General features: G+C 41.8%; 1 protein-coding gene across 1 annotated transcript; it reads left to right on the top strand.

Annotated features, from left to right (window-relative positions):
• Positions 1-1,005: 1,005 nt before the first annotated feature.
• Positions 1,006-15,257, top strand: RRAGC (Ras related GTP binding C). The gene is made up of 7 exons (XM_052810395.1): positions 1,006-1,350; positions 6,860-7,063; positions 7,794-7,993; positions 8,870-8,984; positions 10,522-10,664; positions 12,056-12,204; positions 13,199-15,257. The coding sequence occupies exons 1-7, from the start codon at positions 1,084-1,086 to the stop codon at positions 13,348-13,350; spliced, it is 1,230 nt and encodes a 409-aa protein (XP_052666355.1). The 5' UTR covers positions 1,006-1,083; the 3' UTR covers positions 13,351-15,257.
• Positions 15,258-16,561: the final 1,304 nt, after the last annotated feature.

Consider the following 16,561-nt stretch of genomic DNA (forward strand, 5'->3'; position numbering starts at 1 on the left):
TAATAGTTGCTTACCTTACTACTGTACCTATTATTGATCTAAAGAGACCAGAAGAGAGGTAAATGCAGGGAAAATACTGTGTTAAATCAGTAAAACAACAACAAAAAACCCCACCCTGAACAAACAGACAAAACGCTGAAAAAAACCCAAACAGAAAAAATGCCCCACCTTCTGCAACAAGGGAGAGAAGAAAGCTCACTCGTGAGTTAGAACATACACTTAGCACCAATTTGCAGCAGGTGGAAATGGGGAGAGGATAATGCTGTAGAAAATGCATCATACAGCTGAACATGCGCTGCGAGTAATGTGACTGGAGGAAGACAGAAATAAATGCTGTTTGAGGCACATCTTGCCAAAGAAGCGGCAGGCAGGTAAGGTGTTTTGTTGAGGTCGTCACGGGCCATGAAGGACTCCTTGGCCGAGACATCGGCTGTGAAGGCAGTGGTCCAGGCTTATGCTTTTTGTAACTGTATTTGCTTCCCTCTAAAAAACAGATCGGTCTTGTGAGCCTTAAATGAGGATTGTAAGGAAATAACCACTACTGGTTAAAACCTCAATCGAGCTGCCTGCCTGCATGAGCGATGCCAGCAGAAAATTCCTGACTATTTGACAAACGCGAGGAACCTCCCTTCGCAGATAACGTTGGCTGGGAAAGGAAGGGGGACGGCCTCTTCAGTGACAGCTCCCCCGCCTCGGCTGCCGTTTCTTTTCGCGCCCGAGGGGCCGGTGCCTGCGGCCGGTCTCCGCAGCAGGGGCGCGGACGCGGGGCGCCCCGCGGGGCCGGGGGTGCCGCGCGCTGGCTCCCGCGGGAGGGCGGCGGGCCCCTCCCCGCCGGCGGCGCCCGGGGCCGCCCGGGCCGCTACTCGCCCCGCCCCTGCAGCTCACGTGCGGTAGCGCCGTCAGGTGACTCGGGTCGTCTGACCGGAGCCATCCTACCTCGCTGCTGTCCCGAGCCAATCGGCGCCGGGGAGCTTGACGCCAGCCAATCCGCGGCAGGCTGTGGGGTGTCCGGTTGGGTTGGACGAGCAGAAGGAGGCCCTGGGACGGGCGCTGGTGGCTGGAGGGCGGCGGGCTTGGGCGGACATGGCGCTGCAGTTCGGCGGGGCGGGCGCGGCGGGCACGGCTGAGGAGCCGGCGTTGGTGGGGGGTAGCTTCGGGGCTGCGGACTCGTTCCCCAAGGACTTCGGCTACGGGGAGGAGGAGGAGGAGGCGGAGCTGGAGGGAGGCCCGGGGCCCGGCGGGCCCGGCGGCGGCGCGGGCGGGCCCGGCGGCGGCGCGGGCGGGGCGGACTCCAAGCCGCGGATCCTGCTTATGGGGCTGCGGCGCAGCGGGAAGTCCTCCATCCAGAAGGTGAGGGGCAGCCGGCGGCTCGACGCCCACGCCTGCCGCGCTGCCTCTCCGGCGCCGAGCTCTTTCTCCTTTCTGTGGTGCTCTTTCGGCAATTTCTGCTTTTTAATGCGGGCGCGTGTGGCGAAGTTGAAGCGAAGGGAGGCTCCTGCTTAAGGACACTTACTTTGCAGAACGGACTCCCTGAGAGAGGAAGGTTGTGTAGCATAGGTTGTAGCCTTTGTAGTTCTTTGCTTGAATGCTTCAGAAATGAAAAGTGAAGATACTGGTGTAAAATTTACCGTGAAGTGCTTTCTTACGGATGTGAAAGCACTGGGAGCAGTACAGGTGTGGTGTTTAGCTAGCGCTTCCGGTCAGAAGAGGACTTGAGCTCTTGTTCTGCCTTTTGATCCTTTGAAAGAGACTTCTGCTTCTGTATGAGGAGAAAGACAGCCTCTGGTTTCTTTTAGTACGCTAGACCAAGCAAACAAGTTGTTGGTCGAAGAGGAAATAAAAGTTTTGGTGCCTTAGGTTTGTTGGTAGCTTCGTGAAGTTGCTAGCGTTTCTTAATAAAAATAAGACAAAACCGACTATTTTTGTTTGCCACGTTGCTTAAGAGAAGTGTAGCGCTAAGAACGATCCTTGTTCCTCAGTGCAAGTTTTGCATTTGCAGTCCCTATTATGAAGTTTTTAGGTGATACTTTTATGGGAAGGCGTTACTAGTCAAATGCCGTGGTTCTCAACCTCTATAGACTTAGGGGCTTCAAACTTACTTCAAATGCAAGCGTGGAATCCTTCGGATATTTCTGTAACGGTTTTATGCAGAGAAGCCTTTTTTGGACATTGCGCTATAGCAGGTATGAATCTGCTTCTTTTAGCCAACTTATGCAGACTACTTGGCAATCCATAGGCTGTACTAGACCGATGGGTTCTAAACCGTAGTCTGAAGACTCCTATCTTTTGCTGTAGGCTTGCCTTTCTTTACACAAGGTTTGCAAAAGTTACCATACCTGTTAGTGAGAATTTTTTTCCATTGTGCTATTCTGAAATACAGTGGCAGACTGGGCTGTCATTGCTTTTCAGTCTTTCCAGTTATTCCCCATTATTTAGGCCTAATGCCCCCTCTGTATGTGCAAATGCAGTGATTGTACTGAAAGTCTTTTTCTGTCTTTAGTCATGTGAATGGCACTCCTTGTAGACTCTCATTAGAGATCTTATTTTATTATCCACAGCTGAAAAAAGTGAACCCTAAAAGCTAGAGGGAAGCAGTAACTCCAAATTGCAGCTAGATTTTAAGACTTTACAAGTCACTTTATAGATGTAGGTTTTGGACTTTTTTTTTTCTTTTTTTTTTTTGTGATGACCAAGGTTGGTAGCATCAGTTCTCTGAGGACCCGTTCAAGTAGTTGTACAGGAAAGGAACAGTGTGATGTTGAGTATGCAATAAGAGGACATAGAATTTATCTTTTGCCGATCCGTTGCCAATCTGGCTTGGGAATTAGAAGCTGTGGTTCTGTTACCTAGGAGCTGATTGTGCTGCTGCCTGAGTGAACAAACTGTGGCAATAATTTGAGATACTCTTTGAGTATCAAGAAGTTTCAACAGCGTCCCTGCTCTTAGACCTGTCTAGTCCAAAAATGGTCATAACCAGACCTGACCCTTCTGTCTGGGCACTAGTTGTTGATCACCTTGCCAAAGAGTGGGGGTATGCACGATGAACACTGTATTGGGAAAAGTATTGGCTTTGTGCGAATCTAGAAATTTGTGTGAAAAACATGAATTATTAAACCATTTGAGCCCTCTACTGAGAGCAATATTAACAGGAGGCCTCTCACAAAAGAAAAAAAGCGATGGTGCTGAGGAGGAACTCTTTTTTTTTTTCCTTTGGACAATTGGATTTTCCATACTGGTATAACCTGTGCAAATTTTTGTGCACACTTATGATTTGCGTAACTGGACTTACTGCACTGTCCTTATGTAATAGGAACCTGAAAAGAATTCAGAGTACCTGATTTGGGGGGGGGGGGGGGGGGGTTGTGTGTGTGTGTGGTTTTTGTTTTGTTTTGGGTGTTTTTTGTTGTGGTCACCACACTTGCTGCTCTGCCTTCACAAGATTACCATAAATGTATTACTGGGGGAGGAATTTGTGCGTGTGGTAGAACCTAAAGCAGCAGCTTGTTTGGAGCTGCTGTAAACCTTTCATTTACTCCCATTTTTTTTTTAAAGGTGTTCAATGAACTGAATTGGGGGAGTAGGAAGTCAGAACCAGCTGTCTGTCATGTTTCTGTAGCAAGCTCTAACACTTAAAAAATCTTACAGCAAGATGTAATGTAGCGCTCCTAATAACTAGTGAATTTCTTTAAAAACTTCGTCCGTTTTGTCTTCCTTTCGCTGTACTTACCCTCTTCCTTTGTTACCCCACACTACCCAAATCTCTCCTCTGGAAAAAAAGACGGCTGCTACTTCTGAGACCGTCTCATTCATTATAGCAGCTTAAGAAATCCATAAAATTAAAGCAAAGATTCTGGAAAGCATGAAATTGACAAAATGGTTGTATGTCTTATGCTGTTAGGGAGTCCTTTGGAAATTGCTTCTCATTGTTACCTGTGAAGCAGCTGTTTGCTTCCAGTTAGTAGATTCTCAACACCATCTTGCAATACCATACCTTTTCTCTCTCTTTTCAGGGACCTCCTTCCATCTACCCGTGCAAATTCCTTTCTGGACATCAGGGCAATAGAAATAGTCTAATATTACCTCAAGAAAAAAAGGGGTTTACTATGACTGGAAAAAAAAAAAAAGGAGTTTGAAAACCCATTCTGCATTTGGACTTATAGGTAAAGGTGCCTATTTTTATGTGCAGAATGATCCTGTGCTGCAGTGGGGAGACTGGTTGTTTATAAGGGGCAAATTGCCCACTTCGGCTGTACAGACTTCATTGAGGCATGCTTTTCGTGGTGGCTTGGGACAACTCCCAGTGCAGGCTTCTTCCGTTTGGGTTACTTGCACTGTGAAGATTCTTAGAAAAGTTCTGGCTCTGGTTGTTATTTCCCTTTTGAGGAAAAGGATGTAGATTTCTCAGATATAAACCAGTTATTCAAGTTTCCAGACAAAGTGTCAAAAAAAAAAAAAGGGGGGGGAAACTAAAGTAGATTTGTTACTTTCTCAGCAACTTGCAATTCCTGCATTAGATATTCTTCTTGCAGTTTACAGGTGTTGCTACAATGTACTCGATAAAGTGTCTTGTGGTGACAGGTTATATTGATCATAAGCTCTCTTAGTAGGGGTGTTGTGGAAGTCATGTTTGTCACTTGACGTATAGGATTATTGTTTGGTGGTCTGGGATGTTTTTGTTTGCATGGATCAGGCCAACATTTCAGCTGGTAGTGAAATTCCAAATATGGCTGTTCTCTGATTTGTAAAATAAAAAAAACACCAAAAACCAAGCACATGCTTCCCTGGGGAGTCCATTCAAAGTTTAAGGTAGTGGGAATGAACGTGTCAGACAAATTCAGCTCACAGATCCAAGGAGGGGAAAATTGAGACAGAAATTGTGAGTTTAAAAAAAAAAAATACAAGGGCAGTCCAAAAACACGGGGGTGGTTCAGAAATACTGCATCAGGAGTGCAGCTTAACTGCTGCAGTTCAAAAATAAAACCAAGTGCCACTGTAAAGAAGTTATTGTAGAGATAAGATTGACATGTCAGGAAATAAAAAAAACCTGAAAACTGAGATTGTGGCAGGTCAGATGTGAATGGGATGTTCGGAGGGATAAAAAAAAACCAAACTGAAAGAGTGTACTGCTAAGAGTGCTCAAGCTGACAGTGAAAAGTTCTTAAAATACAGTAAAAGCAGGAAGTCTGCCAGGAAGTTGATGAGACCGTTGGATGTTGAAGGTGTAAAAGGAACACTTGGGAATGATAAAAGCCATAGCAAGGAAACTCAGCAGATTCTTGGAATTTTACTAGCTTTGTCTGCTCTGCCTGCACATGCCTAGTCAAAATTGCTTGGCATCAGTGTGAGCTGCATGCTTCCAATCGGATGCTCCCACAGCCTTTTTATTTGCTTTATCAAAGCTCTGTAAAGCAAGTAAGAGTAGGGGTAGATGCTAGGTGATAGAAATGGAATTTGATTACAACTGTGTCTTGGTTCCCTTATTAGTGTAAAAAACAGACTGGGAACATCAATCTGATGTAACACACTGCTTTGGGAAGGAGGGGAAAGGGGGATAATGGCATTGCTTCTCAGAGACTCATCTGCTTTAAACTGGATTCACTAATTCTATCCTGCTCCCTGTGGGAGACGCTGAGTTCCACAGAAGGAACATTGATTTCAGACTGCTTTAAAACTGTGCTGCAAACCCTGAGGAATTTTTAGTCCTTGCAATACAGCTGCTACATATATAGAACTGTTTTTACTTTTCCATACAAATGTCCTGCTGTTTAAAACCTCGTTTAGATCGTGGCTTCCTCAAACGTTTGCCTTGAGGAACAATTTTTTTCCCTTGGTCTTAAAAATCTAGGCTGACATACTACTTTGAACCTCAGTAAAGAATCCATTAACTATACTGGGTGTGGAGTTGTTCGTCTTGCAGTTTTTCTGACAGAGATTGTTGCAGTAGGTCTCTTTAATGGATGACTTCTGTAAGTGTGTGAAACATTAAAAAAAAAAAAAAAAATTACCAAGTGCTATATAGGAAACATCTTTCTTTTTGCAGTTCTAGCATTTGACCACCTCATGTTTGTAGTAACTTTTGCAATATACGGTTGAGTTGCTTTAGTGCAACCTTCACTGTTGAAACTGACTGCTTTTGCTACAGGCTGCTTTGCTGTGGGGTTACGTGCTAGTTCTATTTGTTCAGGGAAGGGTTAAAATCCCAGTGGGGCTTTTTGAGTACTAGCAATGAGTATGTTTTTCATCACTGCAGCTAAACAGTTTACCAACTGGCATAGAAGCTTTCATCGTTTCCTTAGGGTACTTGAGAGGGTCAGCAAACATAATTCAGTTGTTAATAGATGGCAAACTACCTAGCTATCTGGGTGTCTAAAACTGAGATGTTATTTTTGTACAGTTTTATTGAAGTTTAGGAACAGTCTGATTATATTGTGTTGTAATGCTTGGCACCAGACTAAAAGCAAAGTTTCCTTTAGGAATTTCTGAGAGTGGAAGGGAACAGCTCTTAAAAGCTTGCAGTTGCTTCATTAACACGGTGGCTTTATACCAGATCTGAATTGGCTAATATAGCAGAATTTGAAAATACTGTCAGATTTGCAACGAAGAAAGAGTAACTGGGATGTCTTTGTCTTTACGCAGTAGTATTATTTAGACTTGTTAAAATGTTTAACTGTATTCAGTTCCTTGGTTCTGGTTGAGGGTAGGTTATTTCCTTAGCTGATGCAGGAAGCTGTCTATTTACCAGAAGGAAACTGTACACTTTAGAATGGATAAACCTATTTGTAAGATTCAAGTGGCAGAACGTTTACTAATCTCTTCTAATAAGATAAAGTCGAGACTATTATTTGTGTTCTTTTAACAGGTGGTGTTTCACAAAATGTCTCCCAATGAGACTCTATTCTTGGAAAGTACCAACAAGATCTACAAAGACGATATTTCCAACAGTTCATTTGTGAATTTCCAGATATGGGATTTTCCTGGACAGATGGACTTTTTTGATCCAACATTTGATTATGAGATGATCTTCAGAGGAACAGGTGCTCTAATATATGTTATTGATGCCCAGGTAAATACAAATCACTAAGAATCACAAGGAAGTTTTCTTTTTGCTTTGTGTGTGAGAGGAATGATCAAGAAGCTAATAATTTATATTTTTAGATAAGTTTGTAAAACATCTGTTACGTATGAAAGGACACGTTGGCAATCTAACTTTTGGTGTATGGTTTTTAGTTTTGTGAATTGACTGGAACATATGCTCCCAGTGGAGAGAATGGAAAGGGGCGAGTACCCTTACCTGAGAACTTACCTTTTCTACAATAATAGTGAGAATCTGCTGTGCTTAGATGGTCTAAATTATTCCTTCCCTCTGCTGTTGACTGCTATGGAATTAATTTAATAACAGCACGCTTCTGACCTCAGTTTCAAGTACTGGTACTACTGGGTATCTGGTAGCTTCTAATAAATTTAGGAATTGCACCATGGGAGATTACCTGGTCATTAGGACTGTCTTGGAGATCGCTGCCACCTTTTGCTGGAGTTGAAGTGTAACCTGCCTTTTGCTCTGAAGCCTAGTTTTGTGTAGCTGAGCCTTGTATGGCTAATGCAACTTAATTTACATAACAGAATCTAAGCTACTTGGATTTCTGACACTCCAAGGTATTCTATTCTCCCATACTTCTGTTTAGTTACAGAAGTGAAGTGAAGTTCTTGCACTGAAATATTTTGTCCTTGTGCAGAACAGAATAGTTATCAGAGATAAAGCATTGTCATTCATTCCTGCCAAAACTGATTTACAGGATGACTACATGGAAGCTTTAACAAGACTCCACATTACAGTTTCAAAAGCCTACAAGGTCAACCCAGAAATGAACTTTGAAGTTTTTATTCATAAAGTTGATGGTTTATCGGATGACCATAAAATAGAAACTCAGAGGGATATTCATCAGAGGGCTAATGATGACCTTACGGATGCTGGTCTTGAAAAACTTCACCTTAGGTGAGTTAAAGATTCTGGCATATGTGATTCTAGTGTTGCTGATATGCATACAGACTAATGGCTTTTAGATGTAATAGTGGACAGACCGGAGCAAGGCCTTGAGTTTCTTAATACTGCACAAACTCTTGTTATAAAACACACCGCTGAATTTATGGCCAAGCCTCAGCTGTTAGGCTGAGTAAAATAAGGCAGGCTACTGTACTGGATTTCAGTCAACAGATTTATTCATAAACTTGCTGATAATTCAAGATCCTTTTGCATACTTTTCATCCAGCATAGCAGGCCGAATTTGTACACGTGGCCTGGAGGGACAGGGTAAGGAGAGGGGAAGCTGCCTGCCTTCTAGTCCTGGCTAGCACTGACTTTTCAGTGTGATTGTTTTAAAAGCTTAGTCTCTTACTTGGTATTTGGCTTGCTTTTAAGGTGTCTTCTACTGACACCTTTAAAATGAGCTATCTTTTCTCTGTTTTTACTGCTATTTTGATTCTTGTGGAGCCTTTAAGTATTGCCAGTGTCTCTCGGTGTTAGTGTGAACAAAGTGGAACGCCAGGAATGAGACTTGAAGAAATCTGGTCAAGTATTTAATGCCTTTGTGATCAGCATTCTGTAGGCTAAGTGTGTTGTGAAAGCATGTTCAAATTTTCCTCTCTGTTCTCCCACCTCTCTGGATGGAGGAGGTCTGTTTTGTGTTTATTCCAGACACTCAGAAATTAGGTTCTTGGTGTAGTGGCCAGGTATAATTGTGATAAAGGCATCCCAGCTAAATCATCAGGCCTGAATGTTAGAAAACATAGCTTTACTATTTCTATTGCAATTCTGAAATACTCTTGAATCTTTGTTCTTTTTTTATTCCTTTTCCCTCCCTCCTCATCTCAGCTTTTATTTGACCAGTATCTATGACCATTCAATATTTGAAGCCTTCAGTAAAGTGGTACAGAAGCTCATTCCGCAACTGCCAACGCTGGAAAATCTACTAAATATCTTTATATCAGTAAGTGTTAATCTAACAGAACTTTGAGTGAAATACGCGGAATGGTAAAGCAAGTCCTTCTGCTAAGGAAGGCTGGCTAGATCTGCCCTTGGGAGATTCAGGTGGCACTTCTGTTGGTGTATTCTGCCAGCCCGGTTGTCTGCATTAGAAGCTTTTTACCACAGCTAAATTGTACTGGTGTGTGCTTTGTGTGGGTTTCTCTAAATACTGACAAAGCATAGTTTGGCTGGTTATAACTGTTGATACGGAAGTTTTCTGCCAGCACAATATACTGATTAGTCTGCTAAGGCACTTAGTCTAATGTAGCTGTACTGGCAAGAGACTTTTTTCATAATACGAACTTGGCCTTGAACTAAACTGTCTATTTCATGTGGCCTGTGAGACTTTTGCCCTTACTCTTCTAGTGTTTGCGTTTCTTACAGAATTTGTGACATAGAAATTTGCTGCTATGTACTTGAAATCAGATAAAATGTCACCCTAGAGACAAGGCTGAAGTAGCCTGTCTCATTAAAGTTATGTCTGTGAGGCTGTTGCAGGCATGTGGACAACATGAAAAAAGCCAGTTGCGATTGAGAGGAGCTGTGCGGGTCAGATGTGTCGCCCCATGCTACTGTATAAAGCTTGTTTCCTGTGTTAGTAGAGGACTGTCTGTAATAACCTGACTCAGTGGATGAAGGGCATGTTAATGGTCACCCTGCTTAGTGCCATGAGGGTATGGAACGTGGCCCTGATGCCAAAAGGATCATCTGGATGTCCTCAGGACACTGCCTTGGGTATTCAGACTAGCTAGGAAAAAGCGATAAGGAATGCTTCTGGTGCCTAAATAGAAATTTAGCTTTGCCAGAAATCCATAGTGTATATGTGGTAACTTGCTTAACAGCAGAAGGCTTCTGAACTTAGTATGAGCACATGCACTTTGTCAAAGTGCTCTGTTACAAATGGGATGGTACAATTGGCTTGGTGCTTTTCCATACCCATAACTGCCATAATGTGATAGCCTTCAGGGAGTCATAAGTTTAGAAGCTGACTTTATTTGCTCTGCATGTTAAACTACACGGCAACTGCCACACACAGAAACTGAACTGCCAAGATACTACACAAGCATAAAATATAAGTGTCGGCATACTAGTATGAAGTAACTTGTCTCTGAGCCTGGTCCATCAGGTGAATGTGAATGTGTGGCTCTTCTGGAGTTAATAGTACCACAGAAGAGGAAAACTGCTGAATTTGGGTTCTGGAAGCATAGTAAAATGTAACCTTAATTATGATCTGGTAAATAATAAACTGAAAAGAATTCTAACTGAGTCCTCAGCTTTATTTTTGTCAACTAGAAGGTGATGTTGATATGTACTATGGCAACAAGGGTATTGTGTTTATAAACTATATGCTCTAAATCTTGATTCTGTCTTAAGCCTCTAAATTGGTTATGTTTAAACCATTTCCTGCTATTAAGAATGTGAAAGTGTATGAATTCTACTTGAACTTTTAAAAATGCAGTTCTTTTAAAAATTAATCCAAATTCTTTCTCTTTCTGAAGAATTCAGGCATTGAAAAAGCTTTTCTCTTCGATGTAGTCAGCAAAATCTACATCGCAACAGACAGTTCCCCTGTGGACATGCAGTCATATGAGTTGTGCTGTGACATGATTGATGTAGTGATAGATGTTTCCTGTATATATGGGTAAGTGATGAATGCTTTTAGGAAAAAAGTCCTTAAAAGTTGTAGAATAGGTTGCAAACTGTGCAAGTGGTGCTGGCTTTGTCATCCAGCCAGATGCTATCGATTGGTCTGTAGAGCACATTGGTTCTGTAAGTAATTAGAATATAAAGCCAAATGATTTGGCAGCTGGATTGAGCATTTGTACTCTGTTTCCCTCCACTCGTGGCCTTAGACAGCCATCTGACATTTGTAAAAGTCAGGTGTTTCCTGTAAAATATGAATACTGCTGTGTCTCTTTTGGCATGGTGGGTGCAAGTATGTTAATACCTGCAAATAATTGGGGTCCGTAGCATGCCATAGCTCATAAGTGTAACTTGCAGTCACATTGCTTTGAGACTTGCTGCTATCTGAGCAGAATAGCTTTTGCGAGGTCAACTCGGCTCTTGCTGACTTCCTCTGAGGGATGCATATACTGCTTGTGTCTCACAATTTACGGCTGAATTATACTTCACAATGGATTTTTGAAGCAGCTCTGGAGGAGTGGTAACTTATTTTAGAACTGTGGTTGTAGCCTGGACAATACAGTGCTGCCAAGAAATACTGCAACGTTTAATGGTCTCTCTGCTGACGGGTCAACCCAGGGTTGTGTAACCGTTTTGGGTTTTTTTGGTTTTTTTTTTCAGGAGTGAGTGCTTAGAAGTAGCTTGCGATACATCTTTTGCTTCTACAGTAATTTAACTAACACTAAAAACTTGCAGATAGAAAGCAGCATCCTAATCTTTTCTTGTAAATGCAGGCTGGTTTAGCTTAAGACCAAAAAGTGTCCTGCTCCCTGTTGCACTCTCACACCCTGGCCTCACTAAGGAAGCCTTTGTATTAATTTACCAAAAGTAGTTTTGCTGAGGTGTCACTCCATTGATGTTTCTGCATAGAAGTCCTGCATTAGAATCTTCAAACCAATCACCAGATACCTTACTGTGGCACTGTAAACTCAGTTAGACAGTGAGTAGCAGTGACTCTTTGGTTTGAAGGTAAACTATGCTGTAACTAATGTACTACAATACCTCCATTAAGAATGCTCAGATGTAAGCTGAAAACAGTATTGACTGAACAGCTATAGCTCTTAGTTTGATATCAAAAGAATGCATGCTTGACAGCTTGCTCTTAACTGCTCATCTAAGATAGACAGTATCTTGTGAAGGCCTCTGCTCTGTTTAGGTCTAGCTTTCCTGAGAAACTTAAGGGTGTGAGAACGGTCTTACAATAGTATTAAGACCTGCATTGCAGGTTCTTTGCTTGCTCACTGTTCAGTATGAGTGATACTCTTCTAACTGCATTTAACAGGTATTTGTCTTGAAGTTACATATGCATGCCTACTAGATTATGTCTTGGGCTAACTCCTTCTTTCTTAGGTTAAAGGAAGATGGCACTGGAAGTGCTTATGATAAAGAGTCAATGGCAATTATCAAGCTCAATAACACAACGGTCCTGTACTTAAAGGAAGTAACAAAGTTTTTGGCATTAGTTTGCATTCTTAGAGAAGAGAGTTTTGAGCGCAAAGGTAAGGACTTCCCTCCACCCCCAATGAACAGCTTTTATCTAATGTTTTTTATCAACTATATTTTTGTGTAATTAAATTTGTTTAATTTCTTCTGGGAGGAATTTTCTCCTTTCCCAGAGATAGGTATAAAGAGGTCTTATTTTTATTCTTGTGAATCATCGCTTTAATTGCTGTCCTCCTGCTGAAATGACTTGTGTAGTTGTGGCCTGTGTCACTACCATCTGCTATAGTGGAATCAGTAGAATGGAGTAATGCTTATTATGTTCTGCTTGACAGCTCCTGTATTGTGAATAGCCGTATCCTCTATCACGTGTTGAACTGATGAAAATTTTTTTTAACATATGACTGAAGAAATCAACAGTGGTAGGCTAGTACAGCATGTGGTGGGAACTTCGAACGAAGTATTTAATACGTTGCAGGTCTAACCAGCTATATAGTTGCTTGGACCTGTAGGAGATGATGGTATGAATGGTCTTGCGTGTGTTACGGGGTAGAATTGACAGCGTAGGCCCTAATTTCAAAGTATTTGACTTAAATGGTGACAGTACCTACCTTGGCATTTTAAAAAGAGAAAAAGCAGATGTGTTCTTTTAATAACTGTACTGTATTTGATCTCAAAGTTTTTCTCACCACAGTTAGGATATATATCAATGACATAAAGGGCAAGATAACATTCAAGTGATGGTTGTGCTGTACGAGCATGTTTTTGGGGGGTAGAGTCTTGTGTTGTCCCCTCACCTGCTGTTTAATTACAAATACACACCTTGCATTCCAAATGAGTACCTTTTTTTCTAAAAACTGAGACAGTCTAAATAAATACTGGCATCAATAAAACTTTGTTAAGTCTTCTGAATCCAAATTCATACTAAAATAAGTAGCAAAATAGCTGTTGGGCAAATGAAACACTGTATATTGATTGAGAAGCTCTGTTGATTACATAAATGTGCCAAGCTGAGCACAGCTTTTCCTCTCCCCTCCCTCTCCTTCTTGGCAGGTCTGATAGACTACAATTTTCATTGCTTCCGCAAAGCCATTCATGAAGTCTTTGAAGTAGGTGTTGCCTCCCACAGAATCTGCAACCATCAATCAAGCACCTCAAATATGAAAGCAGTGACTCACAATGGCACACCTAGGAATGCAGTCTAGAGGAAAACTAAAGATGTTGGATAGACTTGTCAGCTCTTCACTCCAAAGTTTTGTGGAACAAGAGAAGAGTAGTCTGAAAGCCTGAAGTATGTTTCACAGGAGAAGAGTGGCACTAACTGTGGAACAGCAGCTTGTAACTCATGTTGGACAACTGAAACTACTGTAAAAATACTTTGAGGCCAGTGGAGTTAGAAATGCTGGTTTGAAACCAGGTTTATTGCAAGTGCAGTGGTTTTTCAGTTTGGAATCCTATTTTAACAGTCTGTCTCTGACTGATTGCCCGGTCAAAGCTTACAAATGATTGAGTTGAGTTTTGTGTGAAACACTTGAATAGTCACTTGCTCAACTTTTTTTTTTTTTCTTTCTTTCTTTTTTTTTTTCATTAATCTGTAGAATATCCTCTTTTGCTTAAGTTTATCCTTTTGTCACACGCAAAAAAAAGGTGGTGTTATTATTTAGGCTTGTGAAACTCAGGCTTTTTGTTTGGTGAGGCTGGTCTCGCAAATCATTCCATAAAGTAGTTCTTGCTCTCGTCGGTGTTCTCAGAGTATTCTCGTGAATTCTGTACTTGTTAAGTGGATGCAAGGTAGAGCTCTGTTCTAGTGATTCTATGTTTGGAGAGCTGACCTGGAGCTTCATTTTAAGAGATCATGATACTTTGCTTTCAGACCACGCTTCTTGGTATGCCCCCTTTGATGGAAGGCAAGTATTAAAACCAGAAATAAACTACCTGCTCTCTTTTGCAAAAACATGGATGTCATAAATCTGTGTGATTAATCCTATTCACAAAACAACTGCATGGCTAACTAAACTGAAATGTCTGCCACCTGTTGGAATAAAGCAACCACTTTCAGCTATTCCCAAGCGAAGAAATGACAAAGTTACTGGCTTTTGATGGTGAATCTGTCTCTACCCTCTGACTGATAATCAAGCCAATTCCTAGAAAAATGTGTTAGGGTGTTATCCTTGCATGGCAATTATATATCAGTGTGCTACAACCTACTAATAATACCGGACATTGAAAGTGCGTTGATTCTGTACTGTGGCAAACACCTTCTTGTTTGTTGCCATGCAATCTGAATAGAATAGTGGGTTTTTTCTGATTTTGTGAATGCTGGCTTTCATACTATGGGAAGTATATCTGAATTGTTTTAATCTAATTTATTGGTATTGGTATTATTACTGCAGATGTCATACTGTACATCAGCCTTGCTATGCAGTAAGCTCAGCTGCTGGCCCGTAAAGATCTTGCCTCTTTTTACCTGTCCCTATGTGCGTATAGGTGTTGCGAAGCCACTGGACCAACCGACTACACAAGTGCCACTATAAAAGTTTCTGCAAGAAGATCTGGAACTGTAAGCGATCTCTGCAACTGATGTATTTATGTGGTCAGAAATAACCACGGGATTGCTTCTGTGCTTATAGAATGAATTTTCATTGAACTATGTAAAAATGAATATTCATGCATTAACATTAGGGTGTATGCACATACTGTGTAAATGTTTTTCTTTTGTTCTAAAGATGTTGTATGATACTAAATACATAAAGTATCTGCTCCAAAAGTTACCACGGTCAGCACGAGACTTGGGAATTCAAGTGCTCTAGTTCGGTTCTCTTAATAGCAGTTGTAGTTCTGAACCTAGGCTGAGCCCCTTTTTGGTAATGGAACTGCAGGGTTTTTTTTAAGGAAGTGCTGCAAGCTTGTAAGATTGGGTTTTGTAGCTTGCAAGCTCTATCACAGTGTTCTAGTACTCAAGGTGAGAGGAAGAATAATTGGCAAGATCACAGGAAGGAAGAAATTCCCATTTGTGCAGTGAGTTTTCCATGTTCTAAGTACACATGTATGTTCCTCTCTTTGTCTTTGCTCTCTACATGATGTAATAAAATGAAAAATGGTCAAACTGTAACACTATTGTTTCTGTGAGAGGGTGAGACACTTCAACAAAAGTCTATAAAGGCCTATATGGTTAAGCAAATTTTAAAAAGCCATGTTATCTTCACAGTATTTTTTAAAGAAGTTAAATACCACCTTCCCATGTGAAATTTTAAAAATTTCAGTCGGCCTTAGCTTTCCGCTCCGTTAAAAGCTGACTCCAAACTGAATACTCAGTTTTCAGAAGGTGACTCTAGACTTTAAAGGCATATAAATGATGAAGTGACTTGTTATTTTCTTTTGATTAATGGTGAGCCTTAGGCTGCATTCTGAAATTCTGCCTTCTGGTGTGCATGTTGTGGTGGTTTTTTGTTGGTGGTTTTTTGTTTTGGTTTGGTTTGGTTTTTTTGTCAGCATTACCTTACTCTTGAATGATTGCATTTACTAAAGGTTAATGGTAGCATCTCAAAACAGAATACTGATTATTTTCACTACTACCTGCACAATATTAGCTTTAAAAGTTAAATTTGTGTCTAGTAAGGAGCATGATATTTCTTCAGTTTACTGTCTTAACATTAATCAATTTAGGAAGGCTGTTAAGTCAGATGCTGCTATTCAAGTAGCATGTTCCTTAACCTGTTGCTGCTTTAGCAAGGCAGCTTTTGGTTTCTGCTGAAATCTGTATGCTGCCAGGGAGGGAGGGAGGGAGGGAGGGGAAAGGATGGGAATTACGCTTTTTCTCCCTTGTGTAGGGACCTACCTCCCCTTCCTGTACTGACCTGCTGCAGGGAGAGATCGTACTAGAGATAAGGGAAGGCAGTATCACAGTCTCTCCAATAAAAGGACTGAAACTGTAGACGACCATCAACTAGTGCTTCACCTTTCTGCCTTTTTTTCCCTCTCTGAACCTGTAGTGGTACAGCTGCTCTGCAGTCTTTTTCGCAAACAACTGAGGAGGGAGAAAAAAGGTGCAGATGCAGGAGGGTATGGGGGGAAAAGGTGACTAGCCCGCAGGGAGAAGGAATAAAATCTCTTTCTGTTGAAGACTAAGGCCATCCCTCGCAAAATACGTGTCAGAGCTTCGAGGCGTCTGGCACCAGACTAATGGTTGCTCATCACTGGCTAGGTTTCCAGTTGACAATCGCGCCAGCTGTAGTACAGGAGAGGGAAGGAAGGAAGGAAGGAAAGGCCCGGCCTGGGAAGAGGGGGCAGGGTAATAAAAGGTGGTGTCTATCTGCGGTCCTGAAGGTTTAAATCTGCCTATCGTTCGGCTGGAGGAGCGAGCAGTCTTCCCTCCCTTCCTCTCAGACCTCCCCGAAAGTCACGCGTGACTGAATC

Source organism: Harpia harpyja, chromosome 16 (assembly GCF_026419915.1).
Source record: "Harpia harpyja isolate bHarHar1 chromosome 16, bHarHar1 primary haplotype, whole genome shotgun sequence".
Classification (NCBI taxonomy): domain Eukaryota; kingdom Metazoa; phylum Chordata; class Aves; order Accipitriformes; family Accipitridae; genus Harpia; species Harpia harpyja.

Excerpts from the sequence above, each read along its gene's own strand:
- RRAGC (XM_052810395.1), top strand. The coding sequence starts at position 1,084 with ATGGCGCTGCAGTTCGGCGGGGCGGGCGCGGCGGGCACGGCTGAGGAG. Across the intron at positions 7,064-7,793 it reads TATATGTTATTGATGCCCAG|GATGACTACATGGAAGCTTT; the intron begins GTAAATACAAAT and ends ACTGATTTACAG. Across the intron at positions 12,205-13,198 it reads AGAGAGTTTTGAGCGCAAAG|GTCTGATAGACTACAATTTT; the intron begins GTAAGGACTTCC and ends CCTTCTTGGCAG.